Source organism: Ursus americanus, chromosome 4, assembly GCF_024610735.1.
Source record: "Ursus americanus isolate L20-20 chromosome 4, mUrsAme1.1.p, whole genome shotgun sequence".
NCBI classification, from domain to species: domain Eukaryota; kingdom Metazoa; phylum Chordata; class Mammalia; order Carnivora; family Ursidae; genus Ursus; species Ursus americanus.
In genome coordinates, this window is record NC_142130.1 from 38,188,530 (window position 1) to 38,210,621 (window position 22,092).

The 22,092-nt window shown below is 45.8% G+C and overlaps 1 protein-coding gene across 3 annotated transcripts in view; it reads left to right on the top strand.

Moving 5' to 3' along the window:
- Positions 1 to 21,623, top strand: part of B4GALT4 (beta-1,4-galactosyltransferase 4) — a 29,020-nt gene extending 7,397 nt beyond the window's left edge. For 2 of the 3 annotated variants that reach the window (XM_045785131.2, XM_045785129.2), the window contains exons 2-7: positions 4,191 to 4,584; positions 7,313 to 7,545; positions 10,557 to 10,744; positions 15,893 to 16,015; positions 17,974 to 18,078; positions 20,735 to 21,623. In XM_045785131.2, the coding sequence (XP_045641087.1) occupies positions 4,332 to 4,584; positions 7,313 to 7,545; positions 10,557 to 10,744; positions 15,893 to 16,015; positions 17,974 to 18,078; positions 20,735 to 20,867 (1,035 nt within the window). In that variant the 5' untranslated portion in view covers positions 4,191 to 4,331 and the 3' untranslated portion in view covers positions 20,868 to 21,623. Of the gene's footprint in view, positions 1 to 3,245; positions 3,322 to 4,190; positions 4,585 to 7,312; positions 7,546 to 10,556; positions 10,745 to 15,892; positions 16,016 to 17,973; positions 18,079 to 20,734 lie in introns of all 3 variants that reach the window. The other variant, XM_045785128.2, reaches the window with a different exon arrangement.
- Positions 21,624 to 22,092: the final 469 nt, after the last annotated feature.

The following is a 22,092-nucleotide window of genomic DNA, read 5'->3' on the forward strand; positions in this document are numbered from 1 at the left end:
AATTACCTGTATGTCAATATGTAATTCCCAAGATAACATTATCACGGTTAGCAGTCTGATAAAATTTGAGCATGAATCACATTGGTAAGCAGACTCAATGATTACTGTGTTCCTGGGAATGTACTAGGTGTGTTTGGGTGCAACTCTCATTAAATTCTTAGGGCAACATTTTTTTTTTTTTTTTTAGATTTTATTTATTTGACAGAAAGAGAGAGAGCACAAGCAGGGGAGTGGCAGGAAGAGGGAGAGGGAGAAGCAGGCTCCTTGCTGAGCAAAGAACTCAATGCAGGACTCAATCCCAGGACCGTGGGATCATAACCTGAGCCGAAGGCACTTGCTTAACTGACTGAGCCACCCAGGTGTCCCTCTTATGGCAATACTTTAAGATAAGTCTGTATATGTGTGTGTGTGTGTGTGTGTGTGTGTGTATGTATGTATGTTTAATAGCTTGATAAACATAGTAAGAGGGGTTGCCTTGAGTCACTCGGCCAATAAGCAAGCTGGGCAGGAGCTCTCTCCTGAAGGATGGTTGGACCGGTGTTATAGACCCTTCACACCTCACATGTTTACTCCCAGGAACCAAGGAGACCTCATACTTCAGCTTCCTTTATGCTGGCTCCCTGTACAGTCAGTTTTGAGGATGGCACTAAGGCTTTAAAAAAAAAAAGAGGGGAAGTGATTATTTTTAACTCTCAAGAAGTGGAGTTAGCCGTGAAGGGCTATTAAGTAATCATTAAGCATGGCTCCTTGCTTTTATAATAAATTCCTTATCTTTGGACAAATTCTGTGGGCTGCAGTTTAGCAATAATCGTCTATGATTGGGTTGGGTAGGTTTTAAATCTCTCTAAGCCACTCTTCCTCCCTCTGTAACAGGACAGGGTGCTGGACTCGTGTGCGTGGTGGTCCTTTCTGCTTCTGACACTACAGTACCTCTGGTCAGAAGTCTCTTCAGCCAGGGAGTCTCCCTGTCGGGGGCCTATACCTCCATAAGCAGCTGTTAGAAAAACAATGCTGTCAGTCTAAATTTTCCAAGAAGGAGATGGAAGTGTTAAATCACTGTATTGTGTACCTGCAACTAATATTATACTGTGTGTTAACTAACTGGAGTTTAAATAAAAACACAAAGAAAAACACTATTGCTGATTCCAGCAGTCAAGGCTCCTGCAGTTAAGTCCCCAAGAGCTTGTCTGATTGGCCCCAGGAACCTGTAGACTTTCTGGAGGGAAGAGAACAGACGCAGGAAGCCACATGAACACAGTCCCAAGGAAAGGGACAGGAGGATATAGAAGAGAGATAGAAGGCTGCCAGAGTATTTTAAGGGTTATTTTGTGTATTTTAAGGGTTAGCGTTGGGTGCCCCCAGATACCTACGTGAGGAAAGAGATTGGAACGTCCACGCAAAGGGCAATGGCAGAAGCAGGCTTTGGGCCTGGCCTTGCGGGCTCAGACCCCAGCTCCACCACTTACTAGTTGTGTGGTCGAGGGTAAATTCCTTTATCTCTCTAAACTTTCAGTTTTCTCCTCTATAAAATGAAGAGACTAAGGATTCTTACCTTGCAAGGCTGAGAATGAGAACTAGGTAAATTAATACAAGTGATTTAACCCCAGTGCATGCCACAGAGTAAATGCACAAATAAATCACTCTTCTTCTTAGCTGTCATGACTGCCTTCAGCAGCAATTTCTTGTGATAATTTCACAAGACGCTCAACAGAGGCCATACTGTTTATTTGCTTCCTGAGTCAAATCTTCTCTTTTGTGGCTTGACCCAGGGACCTAACCTCCCTTTATAACATTGAATCTGGAGAGAAATCGCTTTCTAGGTAGCCCTCGAACTAACCTAGTGCTAAATTTTTGGAATACTACCCTTCAGTAAATAGAGGACTATCTCAAGAGGTGCTAAGAGTCTTTTGTTTTTGTTTTTCATAGTGAATTACCACATCCCTATGTCTAATTTAAAAAAGCAAACACAGGGGGCGCCTGGGTGGCGCAGTCGTTAAAGCGTCTGCCTTCGGCTCAGGGCGTGATCCTGGCGATCTGGGATCGAGTCCCACATCAGGCTCTTCCGCTGTGAGCCTGCTTCTTCCTCTCCCACTCCCCCTGCTGTGTTCCCTCTCTCGCTGGCTGTCTCTCTGTCACATAAATAAATAAAATCTTTAAAAAAAAAAAAAAAAGCAAACACGGGTGCCCGGGTGGCTCAGTCGGTTAAGTGTCTGCCTTCAGCTCAGGTCATGATCCCGGGGTCCTGGGATCCAGTCCCATGTCGGGCTCCCTGCTCAGTGGGGAGTTTGCTTTGCCCTCTGCCACTACCCCTGCTTGTGCTCTGTGCCCTCTGTCTCTCACTCTGTCTCTCTCGAATACATAAACGAAATCTTTTAAAAAATAAAAAAACAAAACAGTTTAACAACTTTGTTTTCATTATGAAAGGGCAGAAGTATATCGTACAAAATTCCAAAAATAAAAGAGAAAAAAATACCCTTGGCTAATCGCATACTCCTAATACAATTATTGTTAGCTTTGGGCTATTTTTCTTTCTAGAGTTTTCTTATTTCTGTAGTTTTAGTGGTAATCACAAACACAGTGTTTATTTCTGTTTTCCTTTTTGTTACTTAAGATTTAATCATACCTGTTTTCGTGTCATTACTTGGCACAGCAAATATTTTGGTCTCCATTCTATCCATTTAATTAAGGATATGTTTGACTATGAAGATGACCGCCGCCCTGGCTTTATTTAGCATTTCCTGCACCCTTGTGATAACACGCTTAGAATTTGAGGAGAGAGGTGGTTTTGGCAACGGAGGGAGGATGTGGGGGGAATTGCTGGCTGTCCCCGCGGGGGCCTTGCCAAGTAGCCTTCATCACCGTAGTGCATTCACTATGGTCCGGGGTGGGCCCTCTGCGTTGTGGTCTCCGAAACCAGATTTTTGTTCATAACTAGAAGCACGGCCACCTCTCAGAGGTGAATTCACACTGTCTCACCACATGCTCGTTCAGTATGAAATCAGAACGGCAATTCAGCAACTGACAGAAGTAGTACAATAGCGTGACGGTGTGTCCACCTGTTGGCCGTCCTTAGCCTGGAGTCACTTAATGGAAGTAACACACCAACAGCAGCAGTGATGGTCGCCACTTAGCTGGTGCTCACTATGCATCAGGAGGTGGGCTAACACTTTATGTATTAATACATTAGGTCATTCAGTCCCACAGTAACTTCTCCAGGGAGGTACATTCTTATTCCCATTTTACAGGTGACGAGACCGAGGCTCAGTTCAGTGACTGGCTTGAGGCGTCCTGGCTGATACTTGGTGGAGCTATAGTTTCCGTGTAAGTCCAAACCCTTACTGAGCCCGTGTCGCCATTCTATGTTTCTTGCCCTCACCCCCCACCTGTTGGGATGTGCCCTGTGCCAGTGCCTCCTCGTGAATGTAATATTTATAGCTGAAACATCCTTGATTTTTATTGCCTGTTGTTGAGGAACAAGTTTTTCTAGCTGTCACAGAAAAGAACTTTTGTTTTTTTCCTTATTTTCTCTTTGGGTCAAAATACAAGATTTTACATGTTGTTAACATTATCTTCCTTTTTTTTTTTTTAAAGATTTTATTTATTTATCAGAGAGAGCACAAGCAAGGGGAACAGCAGAGGAAGAGAGAAGCAGGTTCCCCGCCGACAGGGGAGCCTGATGTGGGACTCGATCCCAGGACCCTGGGATCATGACCTGAGCCGAAGGCAGACGCTTAATGACTGAGCCACCCAGGCATTCCTGTCCACCTTATCTTAAAGTTGTGCTCGGAAGGGGCCACTAAAGAAAAAAATTGGGGGAAAGTTGTGCTAGGAAGGGGCCACTAAAGAAAAAAATTGGGGGGCTGTGTTTTGGGCTGTGCCCACCTCAGAACTGAGGAGGCATTCACAGTCTCTACTTAACTTCACCTCCTGTGTGACATCTGAAAGCTCCTTTTCTTCTTGGGTGACAGACAGCCTGGGTGGTAACCCGAAGAGAATTCCTGTGATGTATATGAGTTTTTGGAACCCTCTACCCCCGAAAACCCTCTGATTTTCTGATCTCAAAGCCCCTGTTGGAGAGTTTCCATTATTGTTGGTCAGGCTCCGCTGGGGATCAGTTTTCCGTCTGTGCTGGCGTGAATCATTCGGGATAGGATTTCCATGTGAAACATGTCTTTGTAATTGCCTTTCAGAGACTGCTGGAGCAGAACTACGGAGCAAAAGCAGGCGTCCCTATTTGTCGCCACGTTTGCCATCAGCTTGGAAAAGTTGAGCCTGAAGCTTCCTGCTTGCGGTGAAGCAGAGAGATACGTGTTGCTCACGGAGTAACAGACATGGGCTTCCTACTGACTTTCCATCTCTCCTACAAAGTCCGGTTACTCTTGCTTTTCCTCTTATGCCTGACAGTGGTTGGGTGGGCCACCAGTAACTACTTTGTGGGTGCTATTCAAGACATTCCTAAAGCAAAGGACTTCATGGCTAATTTCAACAAGGTCCTAGTTTGGGGGAAGGAAGAAACTCTGACTAAGGGAGATTCCGTGAAGGAAGCAGACCTGGACGACTGCCCTTCTGTGTCTCCGTACCTCAGTAAGGCTTTTCGTTTGTTCTTGTTTACAAGTGTTGTGTCACATTTTATTTGAATATAACACATGTACAGAGAAGCACAAAAATCAGAAGTGTGCAGCTTGGTGGAGTTTCGCAAAACGAACGAACGTACGTATGTGATCAGCATGTAAATTAAGAAATAGAATCCTCTAGAACCCCAGAAATTCTCATGCTTTTTTCAGTCATGACCCTTACTTCAAGATTCCAACACCAGGCAGTAGATTTTTCCTGTTTTTAAACTTTACATAATTAGAAACATGCACTATGGTCTCTGTTGTGTGTGGCTTCTGCTGTTCAGCATTATGTTTGCGAGACGTACCCATACTGCTGTGTGCCGTCCGTCTTCATTATATGAACATATCCAGTTTTATGACCAAGCCACTGGAGCCTCAGAAGCTCATGTCAATGGGAATATTTTTAGTTCCCAAGTCTGCCAGATGAACCGGGAGCCCATTGACCTAGGCTGGTGGCTCTGCTCCATGGGTCTCACATTCTCCTCCTGGGACCAGTGAGCTAGCCTGGGGCTGCCCTCCTGGCATCGTTAGCATTCCCTTGGCTAAAAGTGTGGAGTCAAGGGACGAGACCGAGTGGGGTTTTCAATGTTTTTCATGTTTATTTCTTAAATATGTTGTATATTCTGATTCCCCTTGGAGGTCTTGCCTTTCGGTTTAAATTAACAGTAAGTTGGTTTTATTGAACACGTTGATTAGAGAGGAAAAACTCCACGGCGATAGGAGACATAACCCACAGAGATTCTATCAGGCCTCTGATGCTCCAGACCATCAGAGTGCTTGTAGCTCTCCAGATACTTCTCTGAGCCTTAAATTTCCTCTTTCCAGAATGCCTTTCCTCAACCTATGTCTGCCTGGTGGATTCCTGTTTGTTCAGCAAAAATCCGATTTAGATTACTTTTCTCTCAGAAAAGTACGTACACTCACGTAGCCCTCTGCGGGGTGGCTTCCTGGTCCTCGCTGAGCAAGAACCTGCAGACCCTCTTTCCTAATTGAATCATTCTTGTACTGTGTTCATACTGGCATCTGTTTCTCGTTACTCAGTCATGGAAAAGCCAAAATACCGTTCCTGACCGTGTTGTGAGGGAAATTGCTCTCTCCCAGGTGATACAGGTTCAGATGGGAGAATGAGTTGTTGAAAGGCAAATCTGACTGTGTTATCTCCCTTGTTCAAAATTCTCACAGCATATTTAAGCAATAAAAGTATTCAGAAAAATAGATGGGCAGTGACCCAGGACTGGGGAAGTACCTGGATTAAGAGGGTGACAAAAGTAGTGATGAATTAAGATGGGCCAAGAAGGGACAGAATTTGAGAAGATGCCATGGGCGGGGCAGGGAGACTGATAGAGGGAGCAGAAGTAGGCACTGTAGAAGGTTAGGGCGCCTAAAAAGTTAAGACAATGAGAAAGTGAGCAAGGGGACTAGTTTGTATCAGAGCTGTTGCTTAGGGTCTTTCAGGGGCCAAGAATAGAGGCTTAGGTTAACTCAGATGGTGGGTTTGTTAACAGGCTGCATGGGAAACCATCTCAACAGCCACACCATCATCTCCCAGCAGCTCTGGTAGTTTGCCTCTCATGAAACTCATGTTCCTACTGTTGGCTTTTCGAGCATCACTGCCTGCTGACTCTGTCTCACATCTTCAGGAAGGGCTCTTCCTTATAGGCCAGTTAGTCTCTCTAGGGGCTGGAAGCAGTTTTTTGCCCTTAGTGCTGTTGGGCTGCATCTTTCAACCGTTTCATGGACCCTGGCGCCTGGTCTAAGCAGCCATGCCAGGCAGGGGTGGTCCCACGGAGCACGGCATGGTGACTTACACAGTGGAAGGGCCCGTGACTGCCTTGCTGCAGAGAGGAGGGCACAACATGCCAGCATCTTGAGATGTTACAGCCTACCAGTGTATATGCAGTGTAAAAAAACGCATGGCTGAGTTCTCTAACCGGAACTCTGCCTCCCCTCTTACCAGTCAGTTCCCTGTTAATTCAGATTGAGGACGAGGGCCTGTGGCTTCAGCCTAATCTGTAAAGCCTTGCACGAGTTTCGTTACCGTGCACGGCGTTGGGTGTCATCCAGTCAGGCTGTGTCCAGACTCGCTGGGCAAATGCGGTGTTGGGGGATGTCTGCTACCATGGCACGGCGGGAGGATTAGGATGTGGCGCATACGTGTTGCTGCTGGGTGAGGCCGGAGGCTGGTTGCTTTCATGGTTTTACCTGCAGTGAGCTAGGATAGCTTCCAGGAGCTCAAGGAAAGAGTGGGGAAATGGCCTTGCCCATGAGCTTGATTCCACGGAATGCTCCTGATTTTTAAGGGACTTGGCCCTCCTTTGGCATTTCGAGAAGGAAAAGTGGATCAAGCAATTTGAAGTTACTCAGTCTGGCCCTGATCTCTGCTCTTTACCGTGGCCCCAGGACAGGCTGCGTCTCCTCCTCACGGATGAATCACAGACCAGCGTTGGTTACCCAGCCACAAGAGAATGCTCTTATGTGTCATTTACTTCCTTTTGCAGCCAGTATCCTGGGTCACATGACTCTGGTTACAGTTCATGACCGAACGAGGCTTTAAAGTAATAATAGTAAAAGTCAGCTGTCCTACGGTCCTCACCGAGTGCCGGGTAGTGTTCTAAGTCCGTTATGTAAGTGCTCATGTCCTCTGTCAGCCCTTGATGAGATAGCTGTGGTTATTTCCTGTCCTGGTTTTATTGTAGGGGGCCAGAACAAGCTCGTTTTCAAACCAGATCTCACTCTGGAAGAAGTGGCGGCAAAAAATCCCCAAGTGCACAGAGGCCGGTATCACCCTGAGGAATGTAAGGCTTTACAGCGGGTCGCCATCCTCATTCCTCACCGGAACAGAGAGAAACACCTGCTGTACCTGCTGGAACACCTTCACCCCTTCTTGCAGAGGCAGCAGCTGGACTACGGCATCTACATCATCCACCAGGTGAGCGTGGGGGCAGACCAGGGCCTGCCTGTGCCTCCTCTCTCTGGGGTGGGGCTGAGGGACTTGGCCATTCGTGTCTCTTGGCTAAAAGGAGCATCAGACTCAACAAAGAAAAGGTCTCCTACCTCATTTATCCACGAAAGGAGTAAGGGAAATTCTTGTCTCAGAGTGTGGAATAATCAGACTACATGCTGGCAGATTTTGCTGCCTCTTTTTTTTTTTTTTTTTAAAGATTTTTATTTATTTATTTGACAGAGAGAGACAGCCAGCGAGAGAGGGAACACAAGCAGGGGGAGTGGGAGAGGAAGAAGCAGGCTCCTAGTGGAGGAGCCCGATGTGGGGCTCGATCCCAGAACGCCGGGATCACGCCCTGAGCCGAAGGCAGACGCTTTAACGACTGCGCTACCCAGGCGCCCCAGATTTTGCTGCCTCTTAAATGCACCTCTGGAGGAAGTCTGTTTAGTTTAGTTTTGTTTCCTTTTTGTGTGTGTGCAAGCCCTTCCATGTTAGCCAGTGACTGCCCGAAGGCTTTCCCGGAGATTTGCCTTGTATTTCCTCCTGCCTCTGCAGTGCGCTACATGATGAGATGTGGATTGATTTTCATTACTGAGCGTGGCTGTTCAGTGGGGATCTAGGCAGAGGATCCCACAGATTACCATGTTCATAGCCATGGGGTGCTATGACTGTCTCCATCCTTCTGCCTATAACTTTTATTATCTAAAACGGATTATGTTTAGTTTTCACTTTCGTGACTCCCTTACTTGGCTTCCAGAAGCGTGATTCAGTTGGAGCCCAGTAAGTGGTAAGCTTAGGCTGCTTTTGAAGAATTAAGCTCTAAGTAGAGAGGCTGATGAAGATGACCGTATTTGGTATTCACGTTTATCGAAAGAAAAGGCATCAACTTAAATATCCATGTCTAGCTTTCCCAGATTGTCCCAGACCATTCAAATAATTCCCTTCAAGTCCTTACAAATGCCAGAAATGTAAACAAAATCATTCACTACGTGTTTAATATTGTTTTATAACTGGTAGTATTTGTTTTAGGAAAACTTGTGACAAATCAGAGGGTGTAGTTCTGCAGTATGTACTTAAAAATAAACGGGGGCTCTTGAAATCGATGTGCATATATAATATGCCCATTTTTTAGGATTTGAAACAAAATTTTACTATTACTGGTTTAAATTCTTTTTTAAAGATTTTATTTATTTATTTATTTATTATTTATTTATTATTTATTTGAGAGAGAGAGAGAGTGCATGCAACGGCGGGGGGTGCAGAGGGAGAGGGAGAGAATTTCCAGTAGACTCTGCGCTGAGCTCAGAGCCCGAAGTGGGGCTCAGTCTCAGGACCCTGAGATCATAACCTGGGCTGAAACCAAGAGTTGGACGCTTAACTAACTGAGCCACCCAGCCACCCCTGTAATTATTTTGCTTTTTAACATTATTGGTCATTCTCAGTTCTTACTCAGGGCAGCAACCCCCAGTGTACGGTATATTTGTGACTAGAAAAATATGTTTGCTTGGTGTTACTCTTCTCAGGAAAATACTGTAGTAACTTTTGAGAACTGCCTGTGTTTTCTTATGATAAACTGTTTGTTAAACTAGAATTTTTTCTTAAGGATTATGATCCACAAACAGCCATGAAAAACTTCAGTAAAATCTTTTTCATACTATAGCTTTGTTCGTATTACTATTTGAATTGTGTTCTCTTCTTACCCAGTGATGAATCCTTTCTATAAGGTCACTATGAGATTTGCCTTGTTTGTTTGTTTGAAGATTTTATTTGAGAGAGAGACAGTGAGCACAAGTGGGGGGCAGGCAGAGGAAGAGGGAGAAACAGCTCCACACAGGGCTCAACATGGGGCTCAGTCCCATGACCCTGAGATCATGACCCGAGCTGAAATCAAGAGTCTGACACTCAACTGACTGAGCCACCCAGGTGCCCCAAGGGTTACCTTCTGCCATTAAAGATTAAAATAGGATTCTCTTACAGTGATTCCAAGAAATCTTTAAGTAGCTTAAAAATATTAGCAATAGGGGCTCCTGGGTGGCTCAGTGGGCTGGGCATCTGCCTTTGGCTCAGGTCATGATCTCAGGGTCCTGGGATCAAGCCCCGCATCAGGCTCCCTGCTTGTTGGAGAACCTGTTTCTCCCACTCCCTCTGCTGCTCCCCCTGCTTGTGCTTGTACTCTCTCTTTCAGTCAAATAAATAAAAAATCTTTAAAAAAAATAAATAAAAATTATAAAAAATATTAACAGTAATCTCTGTTTATAGGTCCAGATTCCTTGTCTTTTCTGGTAAGCAATGTCTCTTGGAAGCTTAGTGTAAATTTGTTACATACGGTAACAATTGGAATCAGCTGAAAGTTAGACAATAAAGCAGTGATACTAATTGGCATGACTAATGTATAAAAAAGGTTTATGCTTTTATGTGGAATAAATAAATGTATGTTCTTAAAATTTTTTTTAGTTATTTTTATTTGTAGTTTTCAACCATGACCTTTTTAAAATTGTGAAATATACATAAAATTTTGTATCTTAACTTTTTTTTTTTTTTTTACCAAACCATTTTATTGAGGGGCTTCAGGGCAAGGTCAATGGGCTGGGAGAACAATGAGATCCGATGTCCTCAGCCCTGCCAGGATCCCCCCAGGTTCACAGTCACTAGAAGTGCATCTTAACTGTTTTTACGTATACGGTTCAGTAGTGTGAAGTATATTCACATTATCATGTAACCAGTCTCTAGACTCTTGACCGGTCTCTCACCTCGCAAAACTGAAACTCAATACCTATCAACCAACAACTGTCCATCTCAAGGCATGTTTGTAACTTTTGGGATATAAGCATATATGAAAAAACACAAAAAAACAAATGGTCTTTATGTTACTGCATCTACTCTGTCAGATCTTTGCTTGGGGAGAATAATTCCAGCTCCCGCCTCTGAGCTGGAGAGGGGCGTAGTGTGAGACCTGATCTGTGGACCTTTCCAACTTTTAATTTCTACGTCTATAGGCTGGAAGTAAGAAGTTCAATCGAGCCAAACTCTTGAACGTGGGCTACCTAGAAGCTCTCAAGGATGAAAATTGGGACTGCTTTATATTCCACGATGTGGACCTGGTGCCCGAGAACGACTTGAACCTCTACAAGTGCGAGGAGCAGCCCAAGCACCTGGTGGTTGGCAGGAACAGCACGGGGTACAGGTGAGCGGGAAGGCGGCACCGCTGCTGGCTTGCTCAGCCTGAGACGCTCGCTCTGTTGTCCTCAAGGCTGTGTGGGACGTGGTGTCCAGACTATCGCAGAAAAATGATCCGTGACCCATCACCTAAGTTCAGAACAGGAATCACAGCAGTCTTGGCAGAGCATGAAAGACAGCAGGGAAAGAACAGGAGAGGGAAAGCAACCCAAGCATTGCAAATGACAGCCAGCCCCACCCACGGCACCCCCGTGGTGGAACTTTTGCCAGTAAGTCCACACTGAGTAGAACTCAAGTCATTGCCTGGCTATCCCTGACTTCCCCTAACAGGAGGCAACGAGAGTGCCCCTTCGGTCAACTTTTAGGCCTCTGTTTGGAGACTGTGATGTTTCTTTACAGACTGTGGCATCTTCCCAGGGTTCTGAGGGAGGATGGGCAGGGGCCTGGGCATACAGTAGACTGTTCAAGGGCCCGGACACCAGGGACAATTCCTGACTCTCAGAGCCACTGTGAGAATTGCTTAGCTTCCGTCATTCCTGTCTTCATTTTGGCCCCCTCTGTCTCCCAGCAGAGGCATAGCTGTTCTCCCACTTACTTTATACCAGCTCCTCTTCAAGCACAACCAAGAGGAAACGGGGACCAAAAAAATTCTCCATAAATGAAATCATATGTTTGCTTATACATCGGCATGTTTACCCATCTGCTTGCCCCAGGCCCTGCCACTGTTGTGTGCTCATGTCTGTGGTGCTTACTGTGCTAGGGGCCACGAGACCAGTTTGCATAAGGCCGGTGCTGCCCTCAGAGAGCTCCCTGTGGCGTGCTGGTGCGGGGAGACGGAGCTGCCCTGGGGGGGCATCGGTTTCGCACTTCACTTCTGCACATTGAGCTGTAAGCGGCTGGTCACGGCGGGGAGAGAGGAGGAGGCCGGGAGAGAATTATACAATTACAACACAGGAGATTGCCCCATTGTCTACCCTGGGAAGTGAGCACGAGATGGAAACCGTGAATCCCTTGATACCCCACTTAATCTCAGGTTTCGTGCGGCTCGAATTGTGTAGGTCTGTCACTTTGGACTGTAAGAGAGTTCCAAGAGTAACATCACAAGTGATTTTTGCCTTAGGTACTGACTTTAAACCCAATCCCTGTGTAAATTGTGGGATATAAACAAATATCTAGAATAAGCTACAATGGTTGAGCACCCAAGGTCTTTAAGAAACACCTACAGAAGGGCTTAAACCTCTTCCCCAGGGAACGTGGCCCCATCATATGTGCAACGACGGGAGCTTCCCAACCGAGTCCCAAGACATGGACACAAGAGAGCATGGCTTGGTGTAGGGGGGAATGCAGGTAGTTCGTGGGTGCTCAGCAGTGAATGTCTGGGATGGTGGAGGGAAGAGAGGCAAGAGATGGGGGTAGGCAGGGGCCAGCTTAGGCAGGCCTCGTTCAGTGGGCTAAGGAATTTGGATTTCTTACGGAAGGGACTGAGGGGCTTCTGACAGCTGGATACAGCTGAAGAATGACAGGAGCGCAGGGCAGCTGGCCTTTCGTGTATTGGATGGGGCAAGGCGGAAGGGGAGAAGCTGAGAGAGGAGATGCAGTGCTCCCGAATTCGGCAGGGGGCAGTGGGGCCGGAGGGCAGGGGAGGGGTCTGGAAGAGAACCACAGGATTTTTAACTCTGGGGAATTTTATCATGATCCTTAACCTGGAGGCTTTGCTTTCTTTTCCCCTTGAGCCACCTGTGCATGAAAGAAAGCAGTGTATTATATCGGGGTACCTTGGTGTTTTCAGAAGCATGTCAGCCATCTACATAAATTAATAAAGTCACCATGTATAACACCCAGCACCTGGACTTTGGGCCCTTCCATAGATAACTTTCTGCGGCCGAGCTCTTTCTGCACGTCCATGGTGAGAAATGATAAGCGCACAGGATTGTTTTTGCTGTTGTTTATTTTTGGAGCGCAGATACGTGGGATTGTTTCAAGGCTTTTTATTGAGATTCTGGATTTTTTTTTTCTTTTATTCAGCTGGACCACATAAAACAGAGTTCTTGGGCTTTCCTGCTGGAAATTAATTTTGAATAAAACTGCAGTGCCACAATCAGGAATTTCATCTTATGCTGCTCACTCTAAAAACAGCCCCTGCATGAATCTTGATGTTTCTGATTTCCTATTGTCACTGGCCAGACATTTCTTTTGTAACTAGGTATCAGAAAGCCTTTGTCTTCTTTGAGTAACTGGCAGGGTTTTCTTAGTAAGAATCAGGTGATTGAGTGTGTCTCCTCTTTTGATCTCGATGTAGGAAGCTGTGAGCCAAATCCATGGCCTTCTTTTAGAAGCTGAAAAGAATCTCATTTGTAGATCAGAGTTCTAATATATTTCCTTCTTTGATCTTCTGTTCTGTTTTAACTTTTCCTCTGGTTCCGATTTTTGTCATTTATACTTTTTTACTTTTTTGTATGTATCATGTAAACTGCCTCATCTTCTGTGGCCTCAGTAACGTAGAAATTGCCCTCATCCTCCTCCCCTACTTCTTACCTTTGCTATTTTGGGCAAAATCCCTGTAGTTGCAGTTGCAGGCGGGAGGCCAGGTGGGGTTGCAGGCAGCTAAATGTCTGCTCTCTGCTGGTCACTGTTACCCTGTGTCACAGAGCTTGAAACTCACATGCTTTAGTCATTGTGACTGCCGCCCCTTGAGTGTGATGAGGAGTGCAAGAAAAGTTTTCACTTCATACACGTGCAAGAGGAAAGAACTTAAAGGAACTTGCCCCCCTGTTGCAGATGCTGCTGAGGCCAGAAATAAATCTTGTTTATCTCACTGAGTGTGGATCAGTGACAAAGCCCTGGACCAGCCTGTGGCACGTTTTACTGCCAAGAACTCCTTTGGTACTGAACTGCTTTCTACAAGGACGCTACTGTTATTTTAGGGCTGCGTTCTCCCCACCCTTGGGCTTTACAGCCCTTTAAAAGTAAATTAAACTGTTCAGGGCCAATTAAATGATTATGCTTTTCCTGACAAGAAGAAAACCCAAAAGCAAAGATCGACAAACACATAGACATTTGCCATGCAAGAAACAGCTGAGAAACAAGAGTTCCTCACCCCTTCTTTCCGACTAGTGTCCTTCTGTGCCTCCCACTGTGGCGACACGGCTCTCGAGATGCTCCCAGACAGCCCGCGTTCATCTCTCTTCACTCGTCCTTGTGGAGTTCTGGCCACCAAGAGTTTCCCCGTGTTCCTGCCTACTGAATCCTCGCAGGCCCACCTGCCCGTGCTGCACGGCGTCTCCTCCCTCAGAACCCTGATGACACTCGTGTCTTGTGTTAGACCATAAGCTCTATGAGGGCAGGGCCCACCTGTTCCCACGCCTAGATCGCTGTCTCGCACACAGTGGATAGTGGTTACTTAATAGGTCACGGCCAGATCAGTAATGCCGGTTCTCTCCTGGTGACCCATTGTTGGTGCGTGGCCGGCTGTGTCTGGGCAGTGGTGCTACTCAGGGTCTCGATGAAGTTACTGGGCTGCAGGGCCTTAAGGATGCCTTCCCAGGGGCGCCTGGGTGGCTCAGTTCATCAAATGTGTGCCTTCGGCTCAGGTCATGATCCTAGGGTCCTGGGATCGAGCCCCGCATCAGGCTTCCTGTTCACAGGGAGCCTGCTTCTCCGTCGCCTCCCCATTTGTGCTCTCTCTATCTCTCTCAAATAAATAATTAAAATCTTCAACAAAAAAAAGGAAAAGAAAAGAAAAGAACACCTTCCCAGTCAGAGTCCAGCAGCCATGGCAACAAGTCACGGCAGCAGATGTCTTGGCCAGTAACAGCTGCCTTCTGAGCACTTTATTCCTTTTGTTTATTTTTGGTTGTTGTAATGCCATTTTCTAGAATTTTAGGTTGAGGGGTTACAAGTAAATCTATTTCCATTGTGAACAGGGCCTCCCCATCTATACTCAGAACATAGAAACAAACAGCTGAACTACAAATTGGCCTTTGGGACTCCACCTGTTAGATAGCAAGTGTCTGCGTGTTTATTGATCTTTTCTTTTGGTTTTTCTTACCTGGAAAAGCAGAAATATTTAATTGGTCCTGGAACATTTTGAAGTTAATTCAAATTAGAAATCCTCCATATGTTTGTATCTTTTTATTCAGTAACATCCAAGGTATTAAGCTGTTTTCATTTGCATTTCTGAACTGTTACAGAATTATATTCAACGGTTGTCTTTTTTTTCTCAGATTTGCTAATTTGTCCACCAATGATCCGTCAGAGTCCTGTATGACTGGGAGGTGCTCTCTGCCTCATTCCTCTTGATCTCTTCCCCCTCCCCTTTTTCTTACTGGCATCCCCACAGCTCCACCCTCTGCCCTCCTCTCCTCTCACCTACCGTGTTGTCTTCAGGCGACTTCTCCTGCTCCCACATCTTCACCCACCACCTCTTGACATCTTGGTTCCGAAGCCGTACTCTTTTGACTTTGGGTCCTAGATCCTTTGGCCCACTAGCAAAAGCGCCAGGGGTATCTCAGATTCAGCTTACCCGAAACATAATTTACTGTCTGCCCCTTACTGTTCCGTATACTCTGTGTCTTGTTGCCCAAGCCGGAAAGCTCTGGATGGCTGAGGTGTGTTGGCTCCTCCAGGACCCAGACTCGGAGATGGAACTTCGCGTGCAGAGAAGTGAAGTTTGCACACACCGTGCAGGAGCGGTCTCCTCTCCACCCCACTCCCCCCGAAAAGGAAAAGCAAAAAGGCAGTACATTCGTTAGGGCATTCATTCATGCTGAACAGGGAGGCAGCCTCAGAATCCTTCCTGACCCTGTGCCCTTGGCAGCCAGTACTGCTCCCTGGGTTGGCACACGGGGTGAAATCTGTCTTGCAGCTCTGATGTGGTGGTGCACGTTTACAGGGACCTCTGTAGACCTCTGCACACACACATTCACAGTCACAGGCGGGGAGCACTTTGCTTAGCGAGCAGGCATGAGCACTTAGCGAGGCAGAGGAAAGAAGAGCTGACAGGGGAGGCTGGGAGCGCTGGGAGGTGGAGGTCAAGCCGGAGTGGATGGATGGAAGTGCAAGGTCTTCAGCGTGTTCCTAGAATGCCAGCCCTGACACGAGAGAACAAAACGGCCTTGTGCTAATGTTACCCCTTCTCTCCTCTCTTCTGCTCCAGGTTACGTTACAGTGGATATTTTGGGGGTGTCACTGCCCTCAGCAGAGAGCAATTTTTCAAGGTGAATGGATTCTCTAACAACTACTGGGGATGGGGAGGCGAAGACGATGACCTCAGACTCAGGTGAACAACAGGGGCAGGTCCCCTTCACGGGGCTCTGCTATCACTGGTGGCTCTAGAAACCTGCGTTTACGTTCCTATACATGTCAGTCCGGCAGGTCATGAGGCTGCAGAAGGGGCGGGGGGCAGGGGGCAGCGGGAGGGCAGGCTGGCCCAAATTGCTGTTTGCCACTGGCAGTTCATAAACGATGGAGGGTTGTTTGTTTCTGGCTCCTGGGTGTTTAGGGACCAGAAGTGTTGATGGAGGTTTCTGGACTTGCTGGTGGGTATTACTTATGAAGACAGGATCCCAAACTCTGCAAAACTGCAATTTGAGGAAAGTGGCCAGAGAACCTGTTGTAGGCCTGTGCTTTTCCCCAGACCCAAGGGAATCCTGGCACGGTTCTCAATTTCCAGAGCAGACAGTGCCAATAGCCTCTGAGGAGTGGCACCCCCAGGATCAGGCCAAGATGTCCTTTCGTGCTTATGCCTTAGGCAGTCCCACTCACCGGGAGCAGTTGCTGGCCTGGCTCCCAGGACAGACTCTGGGCTGCGGGCGTCACCCTCAGATTTTCTTGGACTACTTTCTGCTCTGAGGGGCTCAAAGGGAGCATGTCTGGCCTCTTCTCTCGGCTCATCCCCATGCCAAACTTGGGTTTTGTGACCAGATAGTTATGGGTATCCCTAGCTCCCCAAAAGAAGTATGCAAGAGCCTGAAGTTAGTATTTTCAGACTTCGAATCACAAGGTCGTTCGGGCTATTAGGAGACTCCCTTTCCTCCTGCTGTTGCCTCTTAGAAAGGAAATTTCTTAGCTAGATTCTGAATTAATAAATGTGTGAGTGCCAGAAATTTTCCACCACTTTAGTGTGAAGGAGCCAGGGCTCCGTGATGGTCTTGTTCCCATGTCTAGGCTGAGAGTCTCTGGAATGTTTCTGGCCGGAGAGAATGGATTTCCCTCACGGAAGGCTCCATAGGAATAGCTGTAGTGATGGGCCACAGCACTTTGTGGCCCAGCCTGTCAGCGTCCTGTGTGGCCTTGGCTTATGAAGTAGACAGAGAGTACCTGACGGGTTTCAGAGCGAGAGTAGCAGGGACTAGAGATAAACAGTATCCACCGTCTTCCCCGAATCCGTCCCACTGTCCAGATGGGATGCTTAGAATTTGGCACATCTCTTGTAACTTCACTATCTTCTTGATCCTCTTCAGCTGCGAGGTAGAGGGGAGACCCCAGTTTTGCTTTCATTTGAGAAGAACAGCCTGACCGCAAGTGGTTCTTGACTAATGCTATGAATAAACCAATGATTTGAACATAAAAGTTGACTAAGATTTATTTACATAACATTAATCTACTCACCTGGGCAATAGGCACCACCCTTCTTTGCACTTCTGTATTACATTACTCTGTGCAAGGCGTGTTCCGTGGGGTCTGTTTGTTTTGGGCCTGTCCTATCAACTCTGTAACACCATTGCCATTTTACAAAGAAGCAGCCAAGACCCGGAATCATGAACTGACTTACTCAGGTCGTAAATAACGAAGTCTAGTTTTATACCTGGGTTTGTGAGCTTTTAAGCTTGGGACCTTAAACGGTCATTACTTTCTTTGTTAAAAAAAGGAAACATTAAGTAAATTAGGCATCCAAAGAGATTTGATTCTCCTATTTGTCATGATGTTTTAAAATAATTAGAATGAGTACTTTCTCAGGTGTTTTGGAAAATGACAAACTATAAATTGACACGGCTCCTTTGTACCCCAATGAGAAATGTTAAATGTGATTCTTTTATGGACTTACTGCCTGAGGCCCAACGTCATAAGAAGATTCTTTTTTTTTTAAATACCCTGATAATCAAACTCTGTGTGACTGTGTGTGTGCATATGTGTAAATTTTTGCAAATGATTTTTTGAAGTGCCTGGTGGTAGATAAGTGGGATAGACTTAAAAAACAAAAACAAAAACAAAACCCCACTTCTGTTATCCTTCTAGGGTTGAGCTTCATAGAATGAAAATAATCCGGCCAATGCCTGAAGTGGGTAAATATACAATGATCTTCCACACCAGAGACAGAGGCAATGAGGTGAATATCGAACGGTAAGTCTCGGGTTCACGTGCCTGGCAGGCACCTGCTTGGTGTCTTTTGTCGATAAGGACGCTGCTAAATTCGATCCGATGAGTCAGTTTATTTCGTTCAAAGCTTTTTATGAAGGTCATCTTCAAACAGACACAAAAGTCGAGGGAAGGGTATATTGAGCTGACACATGCTACACACCTAGCTTCAGCAGTCACCAACTCATGTCCTGTCTTCTTTCTTCTGCTTTCTTCTCCTCCCCCACTAGATTTTTAGAAGCAAATCAGATGTCACAGCATTTTATGTGTAAATACTTCAGTATGTATCCTTAAATATAAGAAGTCTTAAAGAAAGAGCCACTATAGCATTATCATACCTAAAATAAAATTTTCAATACTTTCTCAATATCATCAAATACCCAGTTAGTGTTTGGATTTCCCTGATTATCTCATAAATTTTTTCCCCCCTTAATGGTTGGTTTATTCAGATCAGTATCTAGACGAGGTCCACGCATTGTGTTTGGATGATCTTTCTGAAAGCTCTTAATCTGCAGATTACGTCTCCCCTACTTTTTTTCCCTTGCATTTTATTTGTTGAACAAACCAGGTCGTTCGTGTGTTGGAATTTGCTACCTTGTGGATCTTGTGAATTGCCTCCCGGTAGTACAACTTCCTATGTGCCTCTAACCTCTGCATTCCCTTGTAAACTGGGCATTAGCTCCTGGAGGCTTGAACGGAATCCAGTACTGTTTGGGGCAAGAACGCTTCCCCAGCGGTGCCACGTAGGATCCTCTTGTATCACAACAGGAAGACATGACGTCTGGTCGGGTCTTTGTGATGCTAGCATTGATCGTTGGGTTTAGAGGTTGTCAGCCCCATCCAGGTTCCCCATCAGCACCTAATGAGCTTAGCAGCCACTGATGCTCATTGAATAAATTTATTATTCAATTCGGGATCGCAAAATTCTGATATTCTGTCATGCCTTCTGCATTTATTAGATAGATTTTTCTGCAAAGAAGGACTTGGCTTCTTCGTGTGTTTGAGTACACCAAGGTATGGTTGTCATTGAAAAGGCAAAATAAAGGGAAAGAATCAGTACTGATTTTTCATTTTTCAAAACGATGAGTTGCTTTTCCCAGCATCCTGCGGAATGTAGTTAATATTCTCTTCAATGCTCAGTTTGTCTCATCTTTGGTGCGTGGCATCTTCTTCAAGCTGACTCCCGGGTCCTTTGACATAACTACACTAGTTTTGAGAGCTCCCTTCCCTTGCTCCTGTGTGATGAGCTGTTCTAGGCTCACGCTGTACTTCTCTTGTCCCAGGAATTGGCCCTTTCACCAAAGAATCCTGGCAGATAAGCCAGCTCTTTGGGGGGCAATAGTTGAAGAATCTACAATTCTTTGTTCTGATTTTTTCTTCTAAATTTTAAAACCATATTAAAGTGCTTTTAGCCTTTTTGTTGGAATCTACATTTTAAAACGATATTAAAAGGCTTTTAGCCCTCTTGTTAGAATCTGTGACTTTAACAAAACTTCTGTTTTCCATGTGTCTTTCTAGTCTTTGTCCGTAGGGGTGTATTTTTCACTTTAAATTAAAAAAAGAATAATAATTATGGAATAGATACAAAAGAATACTTACGAATTGTTTGAAAAGTCTGAAGATTCTTGATATCATGAGCAGTGGTAGTGTCCCTACCCAATTTATGTTTGTTACCCATGTAACCTTCCCCAATCCCATTTCCTCACCCCCCCCAAGAGGTCACATTTTCCTGCATTTTTGTGACATATACTTGTGATAATGAGAATAATTTCTGTGGTTTCTTTGTTGTTGCTGTTGCTTTCCCATAGGCGTGCATCCCTGTGCAAAAGATTGTTTAGTTTTACATGCTTTCCAATTTTATACAAGTGAAATCGTACTGTATTATTTTTCTCTGAGCTTATTTAGTTCAACATTGTGTTTCTGATCTTATCCACATTGATACTGTAACCAAAATGTATTTTCACCCACAGTTCCTAGAGACCAGTTCAGTTCACCACCTGCTCCACTCCCCACATCCCGGGGCTCCAGCCATGTACCTGCGGCTGCTGCTTGAAATGCATCCTGCTACTTTGCGTGTCTCTCCAACTTGCACAGGGCGGTGTCCCTGCCTGCATGTCCTTTCCCTCACCTTTCTCCTCTTCTAAGCCTCGGTCGTATGTCCTTTCCCTGCGCCTCTCCCCAGACTCCCTTATGAAGTCAGGTGCTGCTTCATTCATCCTCCTCTACATATATTCTAACTTTGTTTGAGACTCAGGAAAGCTGTGTACCCTCCTGCCTACAGACAACAACATGGGAGGATTCCTAGATCCCCTGATGATTAGCCGAGGACCTGTTAGCAGGGGATGGCACGTATCACGTTGTATCAGTGTTACTCGTGCGTCGTTCTGTCCTGTAGACTGGGGGCATTGACCCTTTTCATCACTGGTCCCTAGGATCTTAACATGGGGTCTGACACATGACCACATGCTATCATTGGTGTCCGTGACTTTAGATGGGGAAAGTTAACTTTTTGCAGTAGGAAACCCAGCAGATGCAATAATTTACAAAGATGCTTCTGTCAGATGTGGGGGCAAGGCAAAAAGCAACGGAAATATATGTTAAATTCTTGCATTACCATTCACATTGTTCTTTTTATCTTTAGGATGAAGCTCTTACATCAGGTATCACGAGTCTGGAGAACAGATGGGTTGACTAGTTGTATTTACAAATTACTCTCTGTGGATTATAATCCTTTGTATACCAACATCACAGTGGATTTCTGGTCTGGTGCATGACCCTGGATCTTTTGGTGACGTTCAGAAGAACTGAATATTTTATTGCAATAATTTTGGACTAGAGCCTTTCCCTAGTAGCACACATTAAGAACTGGTCGCAGCTAATTACTGAGCTGAATTTTTCCTTTTTGTATTTTCTTAGCAGAGCTCCGAGTAGTACGGACTGTAGAACAGTTGTAAGATGACAGCTTTCTTGGTTGGTTTGCTCCTGGGGGTTATCAGGACTGTAATACACATACTTGAAGGGCTGAGTCTGAAAGGACTGCTCAAGGGATGACATGAAGGCTACTTGAAAACTTGGACTGAAGGAGATTTAAGTTGGAAGTGATCCGTGATGGGATCGGAAAAGCCCACAGGAAATAGGGTTGCTGAATGTTCCAGAGAACTGGAATTGTTCTCGTTCGAGTTAGAAAGGTACGAAGAAGTCTATCTGTTTACTCATTTATCCTGCATGGTCATCTGAGAAGAGTTGGGTCCCAGGTGAGCAGAAGGCCACAGAAGAGAGGAGAAAGGGGAAGAATCAAGATGCAGTGAACTTGGGCACATATGGCTGGCGGGAGGCCAGCGTTGTGGCGGGCGTCTCCTGCCCCATACACGCCCTGGGAACAGCCCAGCAGGACACGTTCATCTACGAGTTTTTAAAGTATTTTTGTAAAATGATTTTGTACATGTAGGATATGAATTAGCAGTTTACAGATTACCTATTAACTAGTTATAGATCGAAAGTACCTCTGTAGTAAAATATGCAAAAAGCTTTGGGTGCTCCGTCTTGGTGTTGAACTGTTGTTTGAGGCCTGGAGATGTGTTCATGTCAGTATCCTTAACCTCAGTCGTGTAGAAACACACAAATTGGACTGAGCCCCCTCACTCCCTCTTTTCTCTATCCTTCTGATCCTTTCTCCTGTTCTTGCTGTGCACAGCCCCTTTGTATAACCAGCTCCAGGCCTGTGGCAGGTCTGCATTTCATTTCCTGGGCCCCATCATGCTTTTGTTCTCTTCATCCTCTTATCCCTGCTCCTTTCCCCCCATCAGTACCGGCTGCCACTGGGCTGGCCTCCCGGGCACACCTGGCTGGGTAGAGGATAGGAAGGGGTGAAGGCCAGGGCTCGAAACCTTTGATTTGGGAGGAAGATGGGGCCGTGGCAGTGACTTGGGAGAGAAGCGGCCAGTACTGCTGAGCTTCCTGGGGTGGGGGGCAGGGAAGTGGGAGGATAATCTCAGGAAG